Source organism: Oncorhynchus tshawytscha, linkage group LG15, assembly GCF_018296145.1.
Source record: "Oncorhynchus tshawytscha isolate Ot180627B linkage group LG15, Otsh_v2.0, whole genome shotgun sequence".
Taxonomy (NCBI): domain Eukaryota; kingdom Metazoa; phylum Chordata; class Actinopteri; order Salmoniformes; family Salmonidae; genus Oncorhynchus; species Oncorhynchus tshawytscha.
In genome coordinates, this window is record NC_056443.1 from 21,047,464 (window position 1) to 21,072,944 (window position 25,481).

Genomic DNA, 25,481 nt, shown 5'->3' on the forward strand with positions numbered 1-25,481 from the left:
GAGAGAGAGAAACAGCACAAATAAATGGGAGAAATGCGACTTTGATTGCCATTCTTTCATTGTTTACGAGGACATGTAGCAACAACATTATAGTGCAGACAAGAGAAAGAAAACAACACAACCGCAATCCAACTTGGATTCTCTCATCGTTTAACGGCCTTCGTCTTGATGAGCGGCGTATTTACTGTGTGTTGTGTACTGTGGAACAAAAGCCTTTTTCATATTGGACAAGCAGTCACAACACTTCATCAGATGAATACGGCACGGTTTTATACTGCAGAAAGAACTGTGGTGGCTCTCAACCGAGAGCTGGAACAGCCCTGTAGAGTAGAGACAATGACATGTACTGTAGTTAGACGCGAGATAGAGAGAGAGATGGAAGAGAAGAGAAAGAGAGAGAGAGAGAGAGAGAGAGACAAAGATAGAAAGAGAGGTTTAAGAAAAGGGAAGCTCTCTTCTCCTCCCTTCCCCTCTCTTTCCCCTCTCTTTCCCCTCTCCTCCCTTCTCCTCTCTTTCCCCTCTCTTTCCCCTCTCTTCTCCTCCCTTCTCCCCTCTTCTCCTCTCTTCTCCTCCTTTCTCCTCTCTTCTCCTCCCTTCTCCTCCCTTCCCCTCTCTTTCCCCTCTCTTCTCCTCCCTTCTCCTCTCTTTCCCCTCTCTTTCCCCTCTCTTCTCCTCCCTTCCCATCTCTTTCCCCTCCCTTCTCCTCCTTTCCCCTCTCTTTCCCCTCTCTTCTCCTCTCTTTCCCCTCTCTTTCCCCTCTCTTCTCCTCTCTTCTCCTCCCTTCTCCTCTCTTCTCCTCTCTTTCCCCTCTCTTTCCCCTCTCTTCTCCTCCCTTCTCCTCTCTTCTCCTCCCTTTCCCTCTCTTTCCCCTCTCTTTCCCCCTCTTCCCCTCTCTTTCCCCTCTCTTTCCCCTCTCTTTCCCTCTCTTCTCCTCCCTTCTCCTCTCTTCTCCTCCCTTCCCCCTCTTTCCCCTCTCTTCTCCTCCCTTCTCCTCTCTTTTCCTCTCTTCTCCTCTCTTCTCCTCTCTTCTCCTCCCTTCTCCTCTCTTTCCCCTCTCTTCTCCTCCCTTCTCCTCTCTTCCCCTCTCTTTCCCCTTTCTTCTCCTCTCTTTCCCCTCTCTTCTCCTCCCTTCTCCTCTCTTTCCCCTCTCTTTCCCCTCTCTTCTCCTCCTTCTCCTCCTTCCCATCTCTTTCCCCTCCCTTCTCCTCCCTTCTCCTCTCTTTCCCCTCTCTTTCCCCTCTCTTCTCCTCTCTTCTCCTCTCTTCTCCTCCCTTCTCCTCTCTTCTCCTCCCTTCCCCTCTCTTTCCCTCTCTTTCCCCTCTCTTCTCCTCTCTTCTCCTCCCTTCTCCTCTCTTCTCCTCCCTTCCCCTCTCTTTCCCCTCTCTTTCTCCTCTCTTTCCCCTCTCTTTTCCCTCTCTTCTCCTCTCTTCTCCTCCCTTCTCCTCTCTTCTCCTCCCTTCCCCTCTCTTTCCCCTCTCTTTCCCCTCCCTTCTCCTCCCTTCTCCTCTCTTTCCCCTCTCTTTCTCCTCCCTTCCCCTCTCTTTCCCCTCTCTTCTCCTCTCTTTCCCCTCTCTTCTCCTCTCTTCTCCTCCCTTCTCCTCTCTTCTCCTCTCTTTCCCCTCTCTTTCCCCTCTCTTCTCCTCTCTTCTCCTCCCTTCTCCTCTCTTCTCCTCCCTTCCCCTCTCTTTCCCCTCTCTTCTCCTCTCTTTCCCCTCTCTTTCCCCTCTCTTCTCCTCTCTTCTCCTCCCTTCTTCTCCTCTCTTCTCCTCCCTTCCCCTCTCTTTCCCCTCTCTTTCCCCTCTCTTCTCCTCCCCTCCTCTCTTTCCCCTCTCTTTCCCCTCTCTTTCTCCTCCCTTCCCCTCTCTTTCCCCTCTCTTCTCCTCTCTTTCCCCTCTCTTTCCCATCTCTTCTCCTCTCTTCTCCTCCCTTCTCCTCTCTTTCCCCTCTCTTTCCCCTCTCTTTCCCTCTCTTCTCCTCTCTTCTCCTCCCTTCTCCTCTCTTCTCCTCCTTTCCCCTCTCTTTCCCCTCTCTTCTCCTCTCTTCTCCTCTCTTCTCCTCCCTTCCCCTCTCTTTCCCCTCTCTTCTCCTCCCTTCTCCTCTCTTTCCCCTCTCGTCTCCTCTCTTCTCCTCCTTCTCCTCTTCTCTCTTCTCCTCCCTTCCCCTCTCTTTCCCCTCTCTTTCCCCTCTCTTCTCCTCTCTTTCCCCTCTCTTTCCCCTCTCTTCTCCTCTCTTCTCCTCCCTTCTCCTCTCTTCTCCTCCCTTCCCCTCTCTTTCCCCTCTCTTTCCCCTCTCTTCTCCTCCCTTCTCCTCTCTTTCCCTCTCTTTCCCTCTCTTTCCCCTCTCTTTCTCCTCCCTTCCCCTCTCTTTCCCCTCTCTTCTCCTCTCTTTCCCCTCTCTTTCCCCTCTCTTTCTCCTCTCTTTCCCCTCTCTTTTCCCTCTCTTCTCCTCTCTTCTCCTCCCTTCTCCTCTCTTCTCCTCCTTCCCCTCTCTTTCCCCTCTCTTTCCCCTCCCTTCTCCTCCCTTCTCCTCTCTTTCCCCTCTCTTTCTCCTCCCTTCCCCTCTCTTTCCCCTCTCTTCTCCTCTCTTCTCCCTCTCTTCTCCTCTCTTCTCCTCCCTTCTCCTCTCTTCTCCTCTCTTTCCCCTCTCTTTCCCCTCTCTTCTCCTCTCTTCTCCTCCCTTCTTCTCTTCTCTCTTCCCCTCTCTTTCCCCTCTCTTCTCCTCTCTTTCCCCTCTCTTTCCCCTCTCTTCTCCTCTCTTCTCCTCCCTTCTCCTCTCTTCTCCTCCCTTCCCCTCTCTTTCCCCTCTCTTTCCCCTCTCTTCTCCTCCTTCTCCTCTCTTTCCCTCTCTTTCCCCTCTCTTTCTCCTCCCTTCCCCTCTCTTTCCCCTCTCTTCTCCTCTCTTTCCCCTCTCTTTCCCATCTCTTCTCCTCTCTTCTCCTCCTTCTCCTCTCTTCTCCTCTCTTTCCCCTCTCTTTCCCCTCTCTTTCCCCTCTCTTCTCCTCCCTTCTCCTCTCTTCTCCTCCTTTCCCCTCTCTTTCCCCTCTCTTCTCCTCTCTTCTCTCTCTTCTCCTCCCTTCCCCTCTCTTTCCCCTCTCTTCTCCTCCCTTCTCCTCTCTTTCCCCTCTCGTCTCCTCTCTTCTCCTCCCTTCTCCTCTCTTCTCCTCCCTTCCCCTCTCTTTCCCCTCTCTTTCCCCTCTCTTCTCCTCTCTTTCCCCTCTCTTTCCCCTCTCTTCTCCTCTCTTCTCCTCCCTTCTCCTCTCTTCTCCTCCCTTCCCCTCTCTTTCCCCTCTCTTTCCCCTCTCTTCTCCTCCCTTCTCCTCTCTTTCCCCTCTCTTTCCCCTCTCTTTCCCCTCTCTTTCTCCTCCCTTCCCCTCTCTTTCCCTCTCTTCTCCTCTCTTTCCCCTCTCTTTCCCATCTCTTCTCCCTCTTCTCCTCCCTTCTCCTCCCTTCTCCTCTCTTCTCCCTCTCTTTCCCCTCTCTTTCCCCTCTCTTTCCTCTCTTCTCCTCCCTTCTCCTCTCTTCTCCTCCCTTCCCCTCTCTTTCCCCTCTCTTTCCCCTCTCTTCTCCTCTCTTCTCCTCTCTTCTCCTCCCTTCCCCTCTCTTTCCCTCTCTTCTCCTCCTTCTCCTCTCTTTCCCCTCTCGTCTCCTCTCTTCTCCTCCCTTCTCCTCTCTTTCCCCTCTCTTCTCCTCTCTTCTCCTCCCTTCTCCTCTCTTCCCCTCTCTTTCCCCTTTCTTCTCCTCTCTTTCCCTCTCTTCTCCTCCCTTCTCCTCTCTTTCCCCTCTCTTTCCCCTCTCTTTCCCCTGTCTTTCCCTTCTCCTCTCTTTCCCCCTCTCTTTCCCCTCTCTTCTCCTCCCTTCTCCTCTCTTTCCCCTCTCATCTCCTCTCTTCTCCTCCCTTCTCCTCTCTTCTCCTCTCTTCCCCCTCTCTTTCCCCTCTTTTCTCCTCCCTTCCCCTCTCTTCTCCTCTCTTTTCCTCTCTTTCCCCTCTCCTCTCTTCTCCTCCCTTCTCCTCTCTTCTCCTCCCTTCTCCTCTCTTCTCCTCTCTTCTCCTCCCTTCTCCTCTCTTTCCCTTCTCTTTTCCTCCTGACTCAGCTCAAGTCTCACAACCTCTCTCTCTCCCTCCATTGTTCAATTATTTTTCTCACTTTTCCCTCAATCCCTTTCCATCTTTCTTTATCTTAATGCACTCCCTCTACATCTCCAACTTGTTATCTCTGTCTTCTGTTGAAGGAGAAAGAGAGACGATATCAAACACACCATCTGAAATTGTAGATCATTGTAGATTAAGAAGAATTTAGCTTGTAGGCTGTCTCATATTACCACAAAAACTCCAATGAGTGAAATGCTCCTCTTTGGCTTCTACAATTTATATATTAATTCTCAGTTTGTGTATAATGACGCTGTTTGTATATACTGTAACAACAACACAGCTGTGTATGTAACATTAACACATGATGTTTGTAACCATGTTTATGCACTCTTCTCTTTTTTTCTCTCTCTTCCTCCCTCTCTCTCTCTCTCTCTCTCTCTCTACCCATCTCTCTCCCTCTCTCTGCCTCTCTCTCCCCCTCCCTCCTTCTCCTACCCCAGTGTGGACAGCGCGTTTCTCCCAGGAGCCAGCGGACCAGTCGGTTGTGCGGGGCCAGAGGGTGATTCTGTCCTGTGTTGTGTTTAACTACTCAGGCATTGTGCAGTGGACCAAGGATGGACTGGCCCTGGGCATCGGAGAGGACCTCAGGGGTGAGACTAGTACAACTCTAACACCTCCTAAGTCAAAACAACACCCGAAACCCAACACCCAAAACCCAGTCTAGTTGCCTTCCTGAAAAAGCCTCTATTTTTGTCTCTCTGTGTCTGTCTCTCTGTGTCTGTCTCTCTTTGTCTGTCTCCCTGTGTCTGTCTCTCTGTGTCTGTCTCTCTGTGTCTGTTTCCCTGTGTCTGTCTCTCTGTGTCTGTCTCTCTGTGTCTGTCTCTCTGTGTCTGTCTCTCTGTGTCTGTCTCCCTGTGTCTGTCTCCCTGTGTTTGTCTCTCTGTGTATGTCTCTTTGTGTCTGTTTCACTGTGTCTGTCTCTGTGTCTGTTTCTCTGTCTGTCTCTTTGTGTCTGTCTCTGTGTTTTTCTCTCTGTGTCTGTCTCTCTGTGTCTGTGTCTTTCGGTCTCTCTATGTCTTTCAATATCAGGTTCTCAATTCAATTCCAAGGGCTTTATTGGCATCAGAAACATATGTACAGTGTTGTAACGATGTGCAAATAGTTAAAGTACAAAAGGAAAAATAAATAAATATAAATATGGGTTGTATTTACAATGGTGTTTGTTCTTCACTAGTTGCCCTTTTCTTGTGGCAACAGGTCACAAATATTGCTGCTGTGATTGCACACTGTGGTATTTCACCAAATATATATGGGAGTTTATCAAAAGTGGATTTGTTTTTGAATTCTTTGTGGGTCTGTGTAATCTGAGGGAAATATGTCTCTCTAATATGGTCATACATTTGGCAGGAGGTTAGGAAGTGCAGCTCAGTTTCCACCTCATTTTGTGGGCAGTGTGCACATAGCCTGTCTTCTCTTGAGAGCCAGGTCTGCCTATGGTGGCCTTTCTCAATAGCAAGGCTATGCTCACTGAGTCTGTACATTGTCTAAGCTTTCCTTAATTTTGGGACAGTCACGGTGGTCAGGTATTCGGACACTGTGTACTCTCTGTTTAGGGCCAAATAGCATTCCAGTTTGCTCAGTTTTTTGGTTCATTCTTTCCGATGTGTCAAGTAATTATCTTTTTGTTTTCTGGTGATTTGGTTGGGTCTAATCGTGTTGCTGTCCTGGGGCTCTGTGGGGTCTGTTTGTGTTTGTGAACAGAGCCCCAGGACCAGCTTGCTTAGGGTTCATCTCTTAGGTTTATCTCTATGTATAGTAGGTGATGACTTTGTTATGGAAGGTTTTGGAATCTCTTCCTTGTTGGTGGTTGTAGAATTTAATGACTCTTTTCTCGATTTTGATAATTAGCGGGTGTCGACCTAATTCTGCTCTGCATGCATTCTTTGATGTGCACAGAGGATGCTAATTTAAAATTCTGCATGCTAATTTAAAATTTTGTGTTTGTCCCATTTTGTGGATTCTTGGCTGGTAAGCGGACCCCAGACCTCACAACCATAAAGGGCAATGGGTTCTATAACTGATTCAAGTATTTCTAGCCAGATCCTAATTGGAATGTCAAATTTTATGTTCCTTTTGATGGCAAAGAAGGCCCTTCTTGCCTTGTCTCTCAGATCGTTCACAGCTTTGTGGAATTACCTGTGGTGCTGATGTTTAGGCCGAGGTATGTATAGTTTTTTGTGTGCTCTCGGGCAACAGTGTCTAGATGGAATTTGTATTTGTGGTCCTAGCGCTCTCTCTATCTATCCATCTCTCTCTATACCTATATATCTGTATTATACACATTAACTACTCATGGTGTGATTTTGGTAACGTACAGGAACTCATGTCCTTTTGTTCACATAACCTAGAACTACCTCACAATCAAATGTCGACCCCATTACCTCCCTAGAGAATTTTCTTTGGTTAGCGTCACAGCCGTGTATATTCCACCTCAAGACGATACCCCGATGGCTCTCAGGGAACTACACTGGACCTTGTGCAAATTGGAAATGGCCAATATGAGGCCGTATTTATTATAGCTTGGGACTAAAGCAAATCTAAGGAAAACACTACCGAAGTTCTATCAACACATCGCCTGCAGTACTCACACTTCAAAAACTCTCAACCATTGTTACTCTCCCTACCGAGATAGCTACAAGGCCCTCCCCCACCCTTCCTTCGGCAAATCAGAGCACGACTCCATTTTTGCTTCTCCCTTTCCTATAAGCAGAAACTCAAACAGGAAGTATCCATGCTAAGGTCTATTCAGCGCTGGTCTGACCAATCGGAATCCATGCTTCAAGACTGTTTTGATCACGCGGACTAGGATATGTTTCGGGTTGCCTCTGAGAATAACATTGACGTATGCACTGACACAGTGACTGAGTTCATCAGGAAGTGTATAGGGGATTTTTTTTCCCCACTGTGACGATTAAAACCTATCCAAAACCCAAAATGTGGATAGATGGCAGCATTCGTTCAAAACTGAAAGCGCAAACCACCACATTTAACCACGGCAAGGTGACTGGGAATGTGATCGAATACAAACAGTCTAGTTATGCCCTCTGTAAGGAAATCAAACAGGCAAAACATCAGTACAGAGACAAAGTCATTCAAAGGCTCAGTCAAGAGACGTACAGTATGTGGCAGGGACTCCAGACAATCACGGATTATAAAGGGAAAACCAGCCACGTCCCGGACACAGAAGTCTGGCTTCCGGACAAGCTTAACATCTTCTTCGCCCGCTTTGAGGATATTACAGTGCCTCCAACAAGGGCCTCTCCCAAGGACTGTGAGCTCTCATTCTCCGATGTGAGTCAGACATTTAAGCGTGTTAACCCTCGCAATGCTGCCGGCCAGGACTGCATCTCTAGCCGCGTACTCAGAGCATGCGCAGACCAGCTGGCTGGAGTGTTTACGGACGTATTCAATCTCTCCCTATCCCAGTCCGCTGTCCCCATCTTGCTTCAAGATGTCCACCATTGTCCCTGTACCCAAGAAAGCAAAGGTAACTGAATTAAATGACTATAAATTACACTTCTGTCATGAAGAACTTTGAGAGACTAGTTAAGGATCATATCACCTGCACCTTACTCGACATCCTAGACCCACTTCGATATGCATACCTCCCAAATAGATCCACGGAGGATGGAATCGCCATCACACTGCACACTGTCCTATCCCATCTGGACAAGATGAATACCTATGTAAGAACGCTGTTCATTGACTACAGCTCAGCCTTCAACACCATAATACCCTCCTGGCTCCCCAGTGGGTGGACCTGGCTCCCAAGCGGGTGGGCCTTTGCCCTCCCATGCCCACCCATGGCTGCACCCCTGCCCAGTCATGTGAAATCTAAAGAATTTATTTTAATTGACTGATTTTCTTAAATTAACTGTAACTCAGTAAAATTGTTGAAATTGTTGCATGTTGCATTTATACTTTGTTCAGTATATATATATACTGAATATTTATAATCTGGACCCCGACATTGCTTGTCTTAATATTTCTATATTTCGTAATTCCATTTAGATTTTACTTTTAGATTTGTGTGCATTGTTGTGAATGTGATACTACTGCACTGTTGGAGCTAGGAACACGAGTATTTCACAAGCACATCTGCTAAATATGTGTATGCGACCAATAACATTTTATTTTATTTCATATTCTCTCTCTCCTACTTGTACAATAAAGGCTTGTTATTCTATCTTTCATGCCACACTTCTGCCCTCTTTCCTCTCTTTCTTTGCAGCCTTCTCTCCCTGCTTGATTGCCTGTTCCTCCCTCTCTCTCCCTCTCTCCTCTGTTCATGCTCAACCCCTCTATCATTCTCCCTCCCTCTCTCCCCCCTCTGCCGCTCTCTTCCTCTCCTTCACACTCTCCTCTCTCTTTGCCTCTGCTCTCTCTCAAACCCTCTCTCCTTCTTTCTCTCCCTCCCTCCTTTCCTCTGCTGCTTTCTCCCCTCGTCCTGTTCGTCTGTCCCCTCACCATTCCCCTCTCTCTCTCTCTCTCTCTCTCTCCGTCTCTTTTAATCACATTGTTACTGTAATGGTTCAGTGCTTCAAGCCAAAGCTTTTAAATAGAAACATGTGAATGAACACTGGTTCCCTTATACACACGCTCCCTCTCCCTGCCTCTCTCCCTCGCCCTCTCGCCCTCTCCCTGCCTCTCTCCCTCGCTCTCTCGCCCGCACCCTGCCTCTCTCCCTCGCTCCCTCTCTCGCTCTCTCCCTGCTTCGCTCCCTCGCTCCTTCTCCATTTTAGTCATTTAGCAGACCCTCTTACCCTTGCTCTCTCTCCCTCTCCCTTTATCTCTCCCTTTCATACGCTTTCGCTCGTTTGACATTTCACATGCTAATACACCCATAGACAACGCACAGACACACATGCAATGCCACGTACAAGGACACACAAGGTTAGGGAGGGCAAGCTAATTTGAAGCATACAGTACATGCTACAGTGACAGAGAGATTCAGATGGAATTTATGTATAGGAGAGAGGACATGAAATCTGCACCAGCATTTCTGTCCGTTTGGAGTCCTCTAAAATGTCATTGTCATAAATGCATGCATTTCTTCCCTGGCTGGAGAAAGAGAGCATGGCTGCCATCTACTGGGGAGAATGTATAGCACCACTGGAACTGTGAAAGACAGCGAGAGAGAGCGAGTGAGAAAGAGAGAGCGACAGACAGAGAGAGATGTAAATATGTGCATGGTTGTGTGCATTTGCATTAGGGATTATGCACAGGTGTTTTTGGTTAGCTATTATTACATTCAATACATTCCAAACAAGCCTTTCCCTCCCATTTATCATTCAACCAGCCTCCACTGGTTGTCCCTACATGTCTGACTCTCTCTCCCTCCCTCCCCCCCCAGCCTGGCCGAGGTACCGTGTGATGCGGGTGCAGGAGCTTGGCCAGTATAACCTGGAGATTATCTCAGCGGAGCTGTCTGATGACTCCCTGTACGAGTGTCAGGCCCCAGACGCTGCGCTACGTTCTAGAAGAGCCAAACTCACTGTCCTCAGTAAGATACAGCAAATGTGTGTGTGTGTATGTACCTCCCGTATGTGTGTGTGTGTGTGTGTGTGTGTGTGTGTGTGTGTGTGTGTGTGTGTGTGTGTGTGTGTGTGCGTGCGTGTGCGTGCACGCGTAACCCCCCTGCCCGGTGTCCAGTCCCTCCAGATGACCCAGTGATCGACGGGGCCCCTGAGGTGCTGTTGAATGCAGGCGACCACTATAACCTGAGTTGTGTGTCCCGTGGGGCCAAGCCCCCTGCCATGATAGAGTGGCAAAAAGACGGGCTCCCCGTAGACGGAGCAGTCAGCACCACCGTGAGTCAATTAAAAATGCATCTACACACACATGCACCTTGTATTACAACACAAACACAGACACACACTCAATCATGTTTCACTTATACTCTTTCTCATCCTTCTATTGGCTGTCTTGTCTTCCTTCTTCTTCTCTCTTCTCTCTTCTCTCTCCATCAGGAGGTGCTCCCAGACAGGAAGAGGGTGACGACCCACAGCTTCCTGCCCATCCACCCAGTGGACACAGACACAGGGAGGAACTACAGCTGTGTGGCCAGCAACCTGGCTATCCCCACTGGGAAACACACCACCGTCACCCTCAACGTACACCGTAAGTCACCCTCAACGTACACCGTAAGTCACCCTCAATGTACACCGCAGCGACTTGTTCACAACCATCCCTTTAGCTTGACACATATTCACTATTTACTGTACGACTGAATATCTGAGCTTATTTAAGGACAACAGTGTCTAGTGACAACCAGGAAGTACACTTAGATCACTGCCCAGGAACCGTGAGGGGGTTCTCTCTTTTTCCGTCGGCTCTCTCTGCTCTCCCACCACTCCCTCCTTCTCTTTATAATTTGCTTATTCGCTGATGTATCGGAGTGACTTAGAGATTCCCTGCCCTCTCCCCCAGACCCCCCCATGGTGACCCTGTCCATCGAGCCCCGCTCCGTCTTAGAGGGGGACAGAGTCACCTTCACCTGCGCCGCCTCCGCCAACCCTCCTATCATGGGATACATGTATGTACTGTATACCTCCGTCGACTTCTATAGATCTGTTGATCTTTCTGTCTATCTATATGTCCACCTGTCTCTCTAGCCGTGCATTTATCTGGGTTTCGTGTGTTTTTCCTTGTGAGCAAAGTGTTTGGCCAATGCGGGGATCGAACCCACGGCTCTGGCAGTGCATGTTTAGTCATACAGTCATGTGTGTTCTTTCTCAGGTGGGCTAAGGGTGGAGTGATCCTGCAGGGGGCCAGAGAGAGTGTGTTCACCACCAAGGCGGACCACTCCTTCTTCACGGAGCCTGTGTCCTGCTCAGTGTTCAATGCTGTGGGTAAAACCAACGTCAGCATCCTGGTCGATGTGCACTGTGAGTCTCTGAACCGCCATGGCTGGCAAATACTCTGTCAGGGGTGAAAGTGATGTGGTGCAGTCCGGTACGGCGTCCCGGTAAAATAAATAGTGGGGGTACGCTGTATCGGTAACATTTCAAGGAAACTGTAGGCTATTACACCATTATTTATCTTTCGGCTACCGCATGCCAGAGGCATGAAAAATGAGCGAATGGACTTGAAAACGAGTGGTATAGCCTACGCTCCTAAATGCGATGTGGTTCGAAGAGAACACTGACGTTTTGCCAAGGCAGAGATGAATGGCCGACACCGAGACGGCGGGCGGACAGCAGTGGATGCATCAATTCTGGATTAATGACAATTGCCAAAATGTCTTTACTCTTTGTGGTGTTTTACGTAAATAAAAGATGTCTCTTTCCATTCACCACTGTTTGAAGACTGGAAATATGTTGCGAGTGGGTGAACTTGCGCAGGTAGACTAGTAAAGGAGCCCACTAAAGGAGCCCTTTGAAGTGATCGTTTGACAATCTGATGAAAATATCATGACTGGTTGTCAAAAGCTAATACATTTTGAAAGTTACATGACAAACCTTTACGAATCGGCACACAGAGATCCTGTTGAATTAATAGGGATTCTATATGTAATTCCATGATTAAGCGCGTGCACACACAGGATGTCCTTACCGTTAAGAAATTACATCTACTTTCACCCGTGACTCGATCTCAATCTCCCCTCATACTGTACCCCTATCTCCTAAACCTAATCATCTATACCCCTCTCTCTCTTTACAGTTGGTCCTATCCTGGTAGTAGAGCCTAGGCCAGTGACCGTGGACATAGACTCTGATGTCACTCTGAACTGCAAATGGGCTGGCAACCCTCCTCTCACCCTCACCTGGACGAAGAAGGGCTCCAACATGGTGAGAACCAGCTTGCTCTCTAACTCCTCTGCTCTCCTCCTTTTTCTCCCCAATTTTGTGATATTAAATTGCGATCTGTCTCGTCGCTGCAACTCCCCAACGGGCTTGGGAGAGGCAAAGGTCGAGTCACGCGTCCTCTGAAACATGACCCTCCAAACCGTGCTCCTAACACCTGCCCGCTTAACCCAGAAGCCAGCCGTAACAATGTGTCGGAGAAAACACTGTTCAACTGCTGATTGAGGTCAGCCTGCAGGTGCCCAGCCCCCCACAAGGAGTCGCTAGAGCACGATGAGCCACGTAAACCCCCCCGTCACACTATGGGACTCGCGGTCATGCAGTGCCTTGGGCCACTCAGGCGGCCCCACTTTCCACCTTTCTTTTGCTGCATCTATATCTTCTTTTGCTGTCTGTATCTATATCGTCTCCCTCTCTTCTATCCTTTGTCTCTCTATTATTTATGTTCTGTTCTGCTCTGTTCATCTCTCTCTTTCTCTTGGCTTTTCCCTGATTCCCCCGCTTCTCTCCTCCATCTGTCTCTCTCTCACTTCTTCACTTTTCTGTCTCTATTTTATTATATTTTTCATTCCTTCAGTGTCCATTTCACTCTCCCATCCTAATCTCTTTCTATCTTTTTATAGTCCCCCTCTCTATTTTATCCTGTCCTTCACCTCTGCCTGTTTTTCGAGCAGGTTGACGTTTATTGTCATGAATCTTGCCTTGGAGGCAGAACTGAGCAATTTCCGCAAGATGGGCCAGCTGCAAAGTAAAACATGTCTTTATCGTAAAATTCATGGGGGGAAAATGCGCTTTTTCGTTTTGCTTTAAAGTTAAGGTTAGGCTAGCCTCGTCCCGAAACAGGCTTCCCTTAAATAGGGAGCCTGGGGAAGTTCCATGGAGGAAATCAGCTAACGCGCAACACGCCATACCAATCAAATGCCTTGTTTGGGCAGAGCTCCAAAGGTGCCCCCCAGATTAGTGCCTTAGGGGCAACAGTGCGTGAGGACAAAACATTTAAACAAACAAAACATTTTAGAATGTTTGCAGCACTCTGGTTTTCACAGCATTTCAATGTTATTTTGAGATGAGCTAAAGCTGCAGCAAAAGGGGAGAAATTGTCTACAACACTGACCATATCCATGTTTTTAATTTGGAAGTTTCTGAAGTGATATGCGTTTGTAAAGGCTAGCATAAAGGGACAAGACATAGCTAGCCACAATGAGGTTTGTTTTTTGGAAGAGTCAGCTAACCTTGTAAGCTACCTAGATATAACTAACTTCTCTGGCGATTATAAAGCCAGCAAAATGTTCATAAAAACAGCATATTGTTGACCTAAAAGGTTAGCCCAGTCGCTAGCTTATGCAGGGTCAGTGATACATAGAGCCACCATGTACTGTCTATCTATGGGGGAAAACTGCAATCAATTTGCAAGGACCATTGCTAAAATGAAAGAAATAAAAGAACATCCTACTGTAGGTCTATGTTGGTGATGCCTGCCATGTGATAAGCTGCCAAGTGGATTCACATAGCTGATATACTGAGAGAGTGACAATCAAATAAAACAGATTGGAGAGCTTTCGACTAGACAAAAAGGAAATGTTCATTTGAGTATACAACACAGAAACAGAGACACATTAGAGAAAGAACCCCTCTTTATAGCAGGATTTTGATAATATGATGAACCTTTTATTGCAGTGGGCTAAATCAGGGTCACACAGAGGGATGATTCTTGGTAGTCTTAAACAAATCTACATTGAAACAAAAGTATACACCTCACACACATGGATATGGGCTTTTAAAAAAGGAGACACCTGTATCATGTCAGATATAGAGTTGAAGTGTATTCAATTTTGAGTTTGCATACCAATATTCCACTTGAGATACTGCACATCACAGAAGACTGAAATGTAACAAAACTGTTTGACAATAATTGTGAAATTATTAAAAATATTAATATCATTCCACTCATGAGGTCAAAGAGGACACTTTTGGTAATTGACTGCAGGAAAGGGCAACTTAACATTGACACTAGTTCATTTAGAAAATGTTGTTTAACAATTTAAACAAGTTTAAACACTTCACTTCAAAGAATCAACACTTCAACATGTACAAATAAGATAACTCGTATGTAAAGATTAGGCACCTTAGTCTAAACAACAATAGATAATTGAGTAGTAACAAGTATTTTATCATTACTAAAGCATCATTTCAGGTGAACACAAAAAACACCATACCAGCTATGGACACCTTGCTCCACTGATCCTTGATCTAATGGGTGAGCAGACTTCTATTCCAGCCCAGAATCATGTGGGTTATTGCTGGGCTGTAACAGAACCCTGCTCACCCAGCAGACCTCCAGCAGGGTTGTCCTGCTTGGAATAGGTTTATACATTGTGTGTGATGTATCCAAAAATACAGTTAAACAACATTTTCCAACATAGGTAGGCCTACACATACAGTGCCTTTGGAAAGTATTCATTACATCACATTACAGCCTTATTGTAAAAAATATATATATTTAACTCAGCAATCTACACACAATAAATACCCCATGACAAAGCAAAAACAGGACGTCAGAGCAAAGACCAAGCAATGAGGTCGAAGGAATTGTCCGTAGAGCTCCAAGAAAGGATTGTGTTGAGTCACAGATCTGAGAAAGGGTACCAAAAAATGTCTACACGTTGAAGGTCCCCAAGAATACAGTGGCCTCCATCATTCTTAAATGGAAGAAGTTTGAAACCACAAAGACTCTTCCTAGAGCTGGCCGCAGAGCCAAACATGAATCCGATGGTCACTCTGAAACAGCTCTAGAGTTCCTCTGTGGAGATGAGAGTACCTTCCAGAAGGACAACCATCTCTGCAGCACTTTATGGTAGAGTGGCCAGACAAAAGCCACTCATTAGTAAAATGCACATGACAGCCTGCTTGGAGTTTGCCAAAAGGCACCTGAAGGACACCAGACCATGAGAAACAAGATTCTCTGGTCTGATGAAACCTAGATCGAACTCTTTAGCCTGAATGCCAAGCGTCACGTCTAGAGGAAACCTGGCACCATCCCTACGGTGAAGCATGGTGGTGCCAGCATCATCATGCTGTGGGGATGTTTTTCAGCAGCAAGGACTACTTATGTAAATGTGATATTTCAATTTGTTAAAAAAAAAAAATGATTAGCAAAAATCCCAACCTGTTTTTCCTTTGTCATTACAGGGTATTATGTGTAGATTGATGAGGTAAACATTTTTTTTTTTAGAATAAGGCTGTAACAAAATGTTGAACAAGTCAAAGGGTCTGAATACTATCCGAAGGCACTGTATAATCCATGGCATATAGGATATACCCTTAAGTCTCGTAGGAGTTTCATTGGGATCTTTCTCTTCATCTACAAACAGGCTTTCAAAGCTTCCTGAGGATAGAAAACATCACAAAGAAACAGGCTTCATTATACTCAAATTTGACAGCACTAAATATTATGTTGCTATTATCTCCCTGTCCTCCAAGTTTAACCCTCTGGGGACTGGAACCAGAGAATCTTTTCACAATGTCCTCTCAAAGTTAGCTGCACTATCCAGTAGCCTACACTCTCCCTTTACTGACAGCTGGAGCTGCAATTTCACCCTCTTCCGTGGCTGTTATCTACAAATGCATTTGGATTTTTAATTTAGAATAATTATATCAAGATTGCTAGTTATTGGAGGTTAGGTAGCTGATGACATTTAATTGACAAAACTCAACGTTAGTGTAACGTTAGCTAGCAAGCAGCTCAGTTGAGTTGGCCGAGTGTAGATAGCTAGCTAATATGATGTTGTTTTTCTTTTACATTAAAACATTTTTTATTTACTTACTTGAATAGGTTCTGGCACTGCCTCCGTTTCTGGGGTCCTTACAAAAACAAAAATAATTATATTTTCAGTGGTAGCAAAGCGTAGCCAGCAGCCATGTGGATGAATGGAAAAAATCTGTCACCGAGCGGTTTAGAACGTCCTGTGAGTGACGTTTAACTTTACCAGCATAGTCCAATTTCAATACATATAAATCACACACTGTCAGCCGCCCTTCATAACTTGAAAACTAGCACTTAAAGCTAGCATGGGCAACCACTACCCGGACGGAACACAGTGACGCACATAACACACAGCACTCCTTCTACGGGCGTGTGTGGGGGAGATTCTTGAAAAGCAACATCCAATCAAAAAGTGTTTGCAATACAAAATTCTCCAGACCTCCAAGGGGGTGTGACAACAATGTGATTTTGTAGGTATGGCAACACAAGACTAGGCTTAGGTATTACGGTTAGCAGTGTAGTTAAGGTTAGGGTTAGGTTTGACTTTGTGGCTGTGCCAGCTAGTAACCACTCTGCAGAGCTGCCTCCAGTACGTGAGTCATCCCAATAAATGCCAACCTGCGTTTTTATCTCTCATTTCTTCTTTCTCAAGTCTTCCTCTTTTATCATATTTTGCCCCTGAAGGAAAGTAGAATGATGTCAGGCCACATCATCGCACTCCCCTTTTCTTTTGTTCATCTCTCTCTCTCTGCTTGTCCCTGATTCCCTCTATCTCTCCATCCCTTACAGGTCCTTAGTAATAACAACCAGCTGTTCCTGAAGTCAGTGAGCCAGGCGGACGCTGGGCAGTACGTGTGTAAGGCCATCGTCCCCAGGATCGGAGTGGGAGAGACAGAGGTCACTCTCACTGTCAACGGTACGTAACACCAAAGGTCACACACAACAGTGCCCTTTCAGAAAAAAGGGTTCCACATGGAACCCAAAAGGGTTCTTCAAAGGGTTCAAAGATAATAAGTACTATTAAGCAGCAAGGCCAGAGAGGGGTGTGGTATATGGCCAATATACCACGGCTAAGGGCTGTTCTTATGCACAGAGCACCTGGACACAGCCCTTAGCCGTGGTATATTTGGCCATATACCACAAACCCAGAGGTGCCTTATTGCTATTATATACTGGTTACCAATGTAATTAGACCAGTAAAAATAAGTGTTTTGTCATACCTGTGGTCTGATATATCACAGCTGACAGCCAATCAGCATTCAGGGCTCGAACCACCCAGTTTCTAATATGGAATATCCACTCCCTCACACTTTCTCTCTCTCTTTCTATCCAGGTCCCCCCATCATCTCCAGTGAGCCTGTACAGTATGCAGTGAGGGGGGAGAGAGGAGAGGTCAAGTGCTACATCGCCAGCACACCTCCACCGGACAAGATTGTAAGTGGACAGTGGATACTGTACAAACTCTACTGCAAGCTTCTACATGAACACATTACCACCTGTACATTATCGTCATCGTGAGACTGACATAGTCAACACTCTCGCAGCTTTTATGCCATGTGACGGCCGTCAAAATCCTTCGGAATTGTCCTGAGACTCACCATGTCAACAAACCCAATGTGTCTAGTTGGGGACACTTCTATCGCCTTCACTCCACTTGTCTCTCTGGTCCGGATGCACTCAGACAGATGTCTGTGTCTGAAATGGTACCCTAGTCCCTACATAGTGTACCATATGGTGTACATAGTGTACCACTATATAGGGAATAGGATGCCATTTTGGATGCAGTCAGCGTGTAGTTGGTCTCGCCCCCCTCTCCTCTCTAAACCTTGTGAGTTTAATTCTCTCTGACGCACCAGGGCGCGTCTCTAATGCAGGGACAGAAAAATAGTTATAAAATATGAAGGACAGTTGTCCCTGCAAATTCCTCTGCCAGAGGTTCTCGTTTTTCAGAATGAATGGTAGATTACGGGAACACGTGGCCTTGTGAAATTTCAGATAGTCTCTCATGCTTCAGTGTGAATAATAGCTTTTAGTGGCTTGGAAGTGGAGGAAGTGTGTAAGATTCTTACCAACTCTAAAACCACCGCATGTAACTCTAAAGTCCAGGAATGAAAATGGTTACACCTTTCCCATGTTTGATATTTAGCTGCTTTGGAACAGTTGCCATACAATAACCAAATGTATTGGTCGATATTCCCGAAGACAATGTCAGATATAGATATTGTCCCAGAATTGCCACATCAGTGCATCCCTAACTACCTAAAACCAGATATAAAGTATATAGAGATTATAATGGACCTATGGCCTATATTTATTTTAAAAACGGCCCCTTTTCTGGCCCGCTAATTCCTTTTGATGAACAAATCGTTCAGAAAACAAATCTGTACGGCTCTCCGTTTAATTTTGAAACCCCGATGTGGCCCTCAAGACAAAATTATTGCCCACCCCTGTTCTACATGGTGATGCAAAGACCTTTACTATTGAAGGGTATTTCAAGACTTTTCAGTTAGTTAGTTAGTTTTCATTCGGCTTCGTTCACCTGAAAGAGCCGGCTCCGAACAGCTCTTCGTTCAGTAGCCATGATTTCTCCATATGTGCATATGCACATCTATGCTTATATGTGTTTGTACATAATGCATGTGTGTGTCAGAGCACATGCAGTATGGTATATGGGTGTGTGTTAAGGTGCGCCTGCTTGCCTGCCTATGTTTCAGGTGTGGGCGTGGAAGGAGAACGTGTGGGAGAAGGAGAAGGGGACTCTGTTGGAGAGGTACACGGTGGAGCAGAGTAAACCTCTGTCTGAGGGAGGGGCTGTCCTCTCCACCCTCACCATCAACAACGTCATGGAGGCTGACTTCTTGTCCACCTACAACTGTACCGCCTGGAACTCTTTCGGACCCGGGACCATGATCATCACCCTAGAAGAGACCGGTATGCTCAGAGACGAACAACAACAACACCGTTATATTCAGTAGCATTATATTGAGGCGGCAGGGTAGCCTAGTGGTTAGAGCGTTCGACTACTAACCGGAAGGTTGCAAGTTCAAATCCCTGAGCTGACAAGGTACAAATCTGTCGTTCTGCTCCTGAACAGGCAGTTAACCCACTGTTCCTAGGCCATCATTGAAAATAAGAATTTGTTCTTAACTGACTTGTCTAGTTAAATAAAGCTAAAAAAAATAATATTCATACTCGTAACTTGATGCGACCAGACATCCCTCCTCAACAACAACAATATTCAGCATGTATTCATGCATGCTCTATTAGAATGTTTTAGCTGAATCGGCATGTTGTATAAACAGCTAACTGAACTCTATTGCATTGACCTCTCTCCCTCTATCCAATTTCTCTCTCTCTCTCCATTTGTCTATTTCTCTCTGCCTCTCTCCTCCCTCTCAATCTCTCTCTCTCTCTCTCGCTGTCTCTCTCCTTCTCTATCTCTCTTTCCTCTCTCTCTCTATTCCCCCTCTCAGAGGAGGTACCAGTGGGTATAATAGCAGGAGGGACTGTTGGCTGCACCATCCTGCTGTTCCTGTGTTTACTAGTCCTGGTGCTCATCTTCTACCGGCAGCGCAAAGGCAGTAAGTGATAACTCCATCTAGGAAATATCAAACGTATACACCTGTAAAATACAGTAGCAATCACATACACCTGTAAAATACAGTAGCAATCACATACATCTGTAAAATACAGTAGCAATCACATACACCTGTAAAATACAGTAGCAATCACATACACCTGTAAAATACAGTAGCAATCACATACATCTGTAAAATACAGTAGCAATCACATACATCTGTAAAATACAGTAGCAATCACATACACCTGTAAAATACAGTAGCAATCACATACATCTGTAAAATACAGTAGCAATCACATACATCTGTAAAATACAGTAGCAATCACATACACCTGTAAAATACAGTAGCAAACACATACACCTGTAAAATACAGTAGCAAACACATACAACACCTGTAAAATACAGTAGCAAAAGCATACACCTGTAAAATACAGTAGCAAAGACATACACCTGTAAAATACAGTAGAAAACACATACAAATACATATTTCAGATACCGATGCATTGAAAACATCATACAGTATACACCTGAACTTCCTCAGAATGCAATATATTATTCACATGTTTACACTTACATACATATACTTAAACATATAAAGTACATACACATACTGTATCCAAATCAATATACCCTGACATATATCCAGCAGTATTCAACTGTGTGCTGTGCTGTCGTGTTGTGCTTCCAGGTCGTCGTGGGGTCACGCTGGGTAAGCCAGACATCAAGGTAGAGACAATAAACAAGGAGACCCACAGTCTGGAGGAGGACTCCGGCAGCGTTTCCACGGCATCACGCATGGTCAAGGCCATGTACTCGGTGAGTCGCCATCACAACGCTACAGCAGGTTGCCTTGAACTTTGCTTCCTTTGGTTTATGTTACCCAAGTTTCCCATCAGGCGATCACTAAAGTGTTTTTTCAATAATTCCAACGACGCCTCAACTCTGAAGCTATTACTTTACAACTAACCACTAACAGAAATGCAACAAAACAAAATCATTTCTGTCATATCAACTTATGCTGTTCTATCTTTTCAATCACAATACTCAGAATTTTTAACACTTAAAGATGACCCTTTTCAACTTAAAATACGATCTGTCACTTTCTTTTCCTTCCCTCTTCTTTTTTTTATTATTCGGTCCCTCCTTATGTTGGATTCCTCCCCTCCTTTGTTGTTTTTTCATTGTTTGATGGTTTAGATTCTGCCCTCTTCTGTGTCCTTCTCTCCCTCCTCTCAGCCCTTTAAAGACGATATAGAACTCAAGCAGGACCTGCGTAGCGATACGCTAGACACTCGCCAGGAGTACGACCTGAAGGTGAGATTACTTTACACACATACAGTGCCTTCAGAAAGTATTCATACACCTTGACGTAATCCACATTTTGTTGTGTTACAGCCTGAATTCAAAATGGATTAAATAAAAAAAAGTTTGCTTTAAAAAAAAAAACATTTTTGGATGATGGTATGTCTGTATCAGCTTTGCACATCTGTATTTGGGGATATCTCCCATTCTTCTGTGCAGATTTTATCAAGCTAAGTAGATGGGGAGCAGCAGTGAACAGCAATCTTCAAGTTTTTCCCACAGATTTTCAATGGGATTCAAGTCTGGGCTTAGGCTAGGCCACTCAATGACTTTTAAATTCTTGTTCTGAAGCCATTCAAGCGTTGCTTTGGCTGTATGCTTGGGTTATTGTCCTGTTGGAACATAAATCTTCATCCCAGTCTAAGGTCGTTTGCACTGTATTTGGCTCCCTTCATTGTTCCCTCTATCCTTACCAGTCTCTCAGTCCCTGCTGCTGAAAAGCATCCCCATAGCATGATGCTGCCACCACCATGCTTCACAGTAGGGATGGTGTAAGAAGGGTGATGAGCTGTTTTCTCCAGACATAGCACTTTGCATTCAGGTCAAAGAGTTACATTTTTGTCTCATCAGACCACAGAATCTCATGCCTTGTGCTCTCAAGAGTCTCACGAGCATTTTTGCAAACTCCAGGCGTGCTGTCATGTGCTTTCTTTTTAGGAGTGGCTTCCTTCTGGCCACTCTCCCATAAAGCCCAAATTGGTGAAATGCTGTAGAGACTGTTGTCCTTCTGGCAGGTTCTCCCATTTCATCCAAGGAACTCTGTAGTTGTGTCAGAGTGGTCATTGGGTTCTTGGTCACCTCCATATTTCTAAATTTTTTCAATTTCCTAATGATGGAGATGACATGCTCTTGGAAACTTTAAACAGTCTAGAAATATCATCGCAGTTGCTAGCTGTACTACTAGAGATCCTGGTTCGACTCCAGGCTTTGTCGCAGCCGGCTGTGACCGGGAGACCCATGGGGCAGAGCACAATTGGCCCAGCGTCGTCCGAGTTAGGGGAGGGTTTGGCCGGCAGGGATGTCCTTGTCCAATCCCGCTCTAGCGACTCCTGTGGCGGGCCGGGCGCATGCACGCTGACAAGGTTGCCAAGTGTACGGTGTTTCCTCCGACACATTGGTGTGGTTGGCTTCCAGGTTAAGTGGGCATTGAGTCATGAAGCAGTGCGGCTTGGTTGGGTCGTGTCTCGGAGGACGCACGGCTCTCGACCTTCTTCTCTCACAAGTCCTTGTGGGAGTTGCAGCTAAGATGCAAGACTGTTAATGCCAATTGGATACCACGAAATTGGGGAGAAAAAGGGGTAAAAAAACCCTTTAAAAATGACAAATAAATGAAATTGTTTTCTACCCTTCCCCAGATATATGCCTCATCGCAGTTCTATCGCGAAGATTTACAGACAGTATAGTTTCTGCTCTGACATGCAATTGTGGTGCCTTATAATTGAATTGGCAACAATTGGCTCCAATCAAGTTGTAGTGACATCTCAATGATGATCAAAGGAAGGAATTTGGAGTACCTTATCATAGCAAAGGGGTGTGAATAATTATGTAAATTAGATATTTCTGTATTTAATTTTCAATACATTTGCAAACATTTCTAAAAAGATGTTTTCACTTTGTCATTATGGGGTATTGTGTGTCATTATGGGGTATTGTGTGTAGACTGTAACACAACAAAATGTGGAAAAAGTCAAGAGATAGGAATACTTTCTGAAGGCACTGTACATACACAGACACACATGTACACACATGTACACCATAGTGACAATATGTTTTCTAATCTTGCTCTCTCCAGGACCCCACCAACGGCTACTACAACGTGCGAGCCTCCACCCTTGACGAGGGTCGCCCCGCCTCCCGCTCCATGCACTACTCCGACTACCGGCCCTCTAACACCCCAGGGGGAGCTGCCTCTGTCAGCAGCAGTGCTGGAGGATCAGGGGCCACAGCCAGCGGAGGAGGCCCTCCGGGCCCAGGGACCCTCTCCACCCCCGGTCGCCCCAGTTGCTACGACCCCCGGCCCCCCTCCAGACTCTCCCACAACAGCTACGCCCAGTTCAACACCTTCACCCGGGCTGGGCAGAGCCAGCAGCCCCCTCCCAACCCCCCGCCGCAGACCAGCGACTTCCCTGGGGACTGCAGCCTGTTGGACTCCCCTCAGCTGGCCTATGACAACTACGGCTATCCCTCTCACCCCTATACCCCCTACCGCATGGGCTTTGCCCCGCCCAGTCTGGCTCCATTGGAAACCGGGCCTTCCTATGAGATGTACGGGGTGGGGTCGGGGGTGGGGCCTGTGCCAGGGGTGGGGCCTGGTGTGGGGGTGGGGCCGGGGGCCACTCCATCAGGGTCAGAGACTGGACTGGGGAAGTATGGAAGCTCCACCCGCTTCTCCTATACCTCACAGCACTCTGACTACGGCCACAGAGGACACACACAGAGGATGCAGACACATGTGTGAGATGGATAGCTGACATACAGTGCACAGTCACATAGACGGTGAGGGTGCATTCTCATACACACTGTCACTCAGACACACACAGAGGCCGCACACACGCATTCACATTCTCAAACATACGCACATATACTGTACACGTGAGCATACACACGCAGATATACACACAGACACACACAGACACACACACACACAGAGGAGTTAGAATTTCCCCACGAGACAGGGAGGGTGTGAGAAAGAGAGAGTCCATATCAGTGGATAACGAGTGAATTCCTGGTAATCTAGAATTCCCACAATCCCAGTGTTCAGTTCTTCACTCTGAAAGAGCGGAAAGCAAAAGTCCAATCAAGACCAGAGAAGACGGGACTAGAGAGAACAAAAGATCTTTAGATGTTAATTATCGAAATAAATAGCATGTGTGCTATGAATTTAGATTGTTGTGAATGACGAGAGGGAGCGCTACAGGCAATTTATTCCATATTCGATTGCCAAATATTACAGTAAGGCATATCATGGAGAAATTGACCGTCAAGTATGGTACTCATTCGAAGGGCGGGAGAAACCTCAACCAGTGGAGGGTCATGACTGGCCGCCATTTTGTTTTAGCTGGTTGTTGTTTTATACAGTGATTTTAGAGCACATATATATCCCACATTGCTCCACTTCATTGGCGCCATTGGTGCTGGTTAGTGGGGTCATCGTATGTTTTGCACTGCATTACAAACAGTATTCATTGCTTAGAAATCCATCATCTACATATATCTGTATTATATGAGTCTGTTTTTATTTGCACACCAACAAACTAGAGCTTTCTATTCTATTTTTTAACATTTTACAGAATTATTTTGGTCATATTTCTGTGAAGGAAGTGTCTGTGGACCAAGATGTTCAAACTTGAGAGTGTTTAGTCTTTGTTTGGGTGATATTCACCTCAACAAACAAAGAGAAACACGAAGAAGTATTTGAGTACCTGTTTTTGTCAGCCATGATGACTGGCAAGAGTCAGGAAGGGGAGGGTATACAAGAACCTTTTTTCCAAGTGTCCATGTTTGCTCTTTATTTGATGTAAATCTGGGGTTACAAGCATTTAAATGCAGTAGATACCATGCAGGAAGTCCTTCTATGGGAAGGTGTTGTGTTCAGGCCTTGAGGCAGTCCGGGCGTATGGAACTACAGTATAAGCCTGCTAGCCTGGCATTCAAACTGAATTTTCTACGTTTCACCATTTATACGAACTACATATTTTATATGGTGAAACATAGTGGATTCCGCTTGGATCCAGGCTATAAACCTTAGCTTGGTGCCCCCTGCTGAAATAGAGAGAGGTGACGTGGTAGCCTGGTTGCAGATCTGGTTATGCTGTCTTGCCCACTCCTACGGTCATTGTCACGCTTGCGAACAAACAGCACCTGGGACCAGGCTAGTGAGATGCTGTGTATAAGAGTGGCCTTAGGGAACATGCGGTAATGCTTTCATCATTCATTCCTCCTCACACACAATCAGCCATGAGGGCCAGAGGAGAATGTGTGTGGAGAGGTTCAATGAAGGTTTGTCTACGCTATTGATATACGGATAGCGGAGTGTGATTGTGCGAATGTTTGTGCGTGAAAGAGAGAGTGTGTGTATGCACATCTATTTGTACAGTGTTTGTATAGGTGTGTGTGTGTGTGTGTGTGTGTGTGTGTGTGTGTGTGTGTGTGTGTGTGTGTGTGTGTGTGTGTGTGTGTGTGTGTGTGTGTGTGTGTGTGTGTGTGTGTGTGTGTATGTAATGCATAAACATACAGTTCTCTACCTGCGTGTGAATGTGACTATTGTATGCATGTCAGTGTGTACAGTATGTGTGTGTGCATGTCTGTATGTGTTCATGTGTGTGAGTGCGTTTCAGTAATATGTCCATATCATTTCTCTTCACGATCCTGTTCCAATACTTTTATACCTCTGGTAGGACTGTATCCTGTATTATTGTGTCTTTGAATTTAGAAATACAATGTTTATCTTATTGTACTGTTCTACGTAGCAGAAAAAAAAACTGTTCAAAAGATGTACAACAGAAAGTGATCAAATTTTCATTTTTTAATTTCATTATCTCCAATATTTTTAAAAAATGGTATGTAATTATTTTTCCACAGTATAACAGAAATAAAAAGCACTGTTTTTTATAAAATAAATCATGTCATGTGATGCTTTCGGGGGAATGGGATAACTACCAATTCGGAGAATTCAGTTTATTTTGTGTTTTCCCCCACAATCTGTCACGTCTGCCCCAGGGCACCAGCCTGCCGAGCATTACGCACTTCTGCCACCATCATTAAGCACACCTGCTACACTCGTCACGCACATCAGCGATTTGTTGGACTCACCTAGACTCA

General features: G+C 45.8%; 1 protein-coding gene across 1 annotated transcript in view; it reads left to right on the top strand.

The window, feature by feature from the left end:
- LOC112214684 (kin of IRRE-like protein 1) overlaps positions 1-25,280 on the top strand; it is a 39,363-nt gene extending 14,083 nt beyond the window's left edge. The window contains exons 2-15 of the mRNA XM_042298287.1: positions 4,590-4,739; positions 9,503-9,652; positions 9,802-9,959; positions 10,119-10,269; positions 10,579-10,684; positions 10,888-11,036; positions 11,812-11,939; positions 16,507-16,633; positions 17,051-17,151; positions 18,432-18,648; positions 19,191-19,298; positions 19,987-20,114; positions 20,535-20,612; positions 22,453-25,280. Coding sequence (XP_042154221.1) covers positions 4,590-4,739; positions 9,503-9,652; positions 9,802-9,959; positions 10,119-10,269; positions 10,579-10,684; positions 10,888-11,036; positions 11,812-11,939; positions 16,507-16,633; positions 17,051-17,151; positions 18,432-18,648; positions 19,191-19,298; positions 19,987-20,114; positions 20,535-20,612; positions 22,453-23,118 — 2,417 coding nt within the window. The 3' untranslated portion in view covers positions 23,119-25,280. The remainder of the gene's footprint in view (positions 1-4,589; positions 4,740-9,502; positions 9,653-9,801; positions 9,960-10,118; positions 10,270-10,578; positions 10,685-10,887; positions 11,037-11,811; positions 11,940-16,506; positions 16,634-17,050; positions 17,152-18,431; positions 18,649-19,190; positions 19,299-19,986; positions 20,115-20,534; positions 20,613-22,452) is intronic.
- The last annotated feature ends 201 nt before the right edge of the window (positions 25,281-25,481 follow it).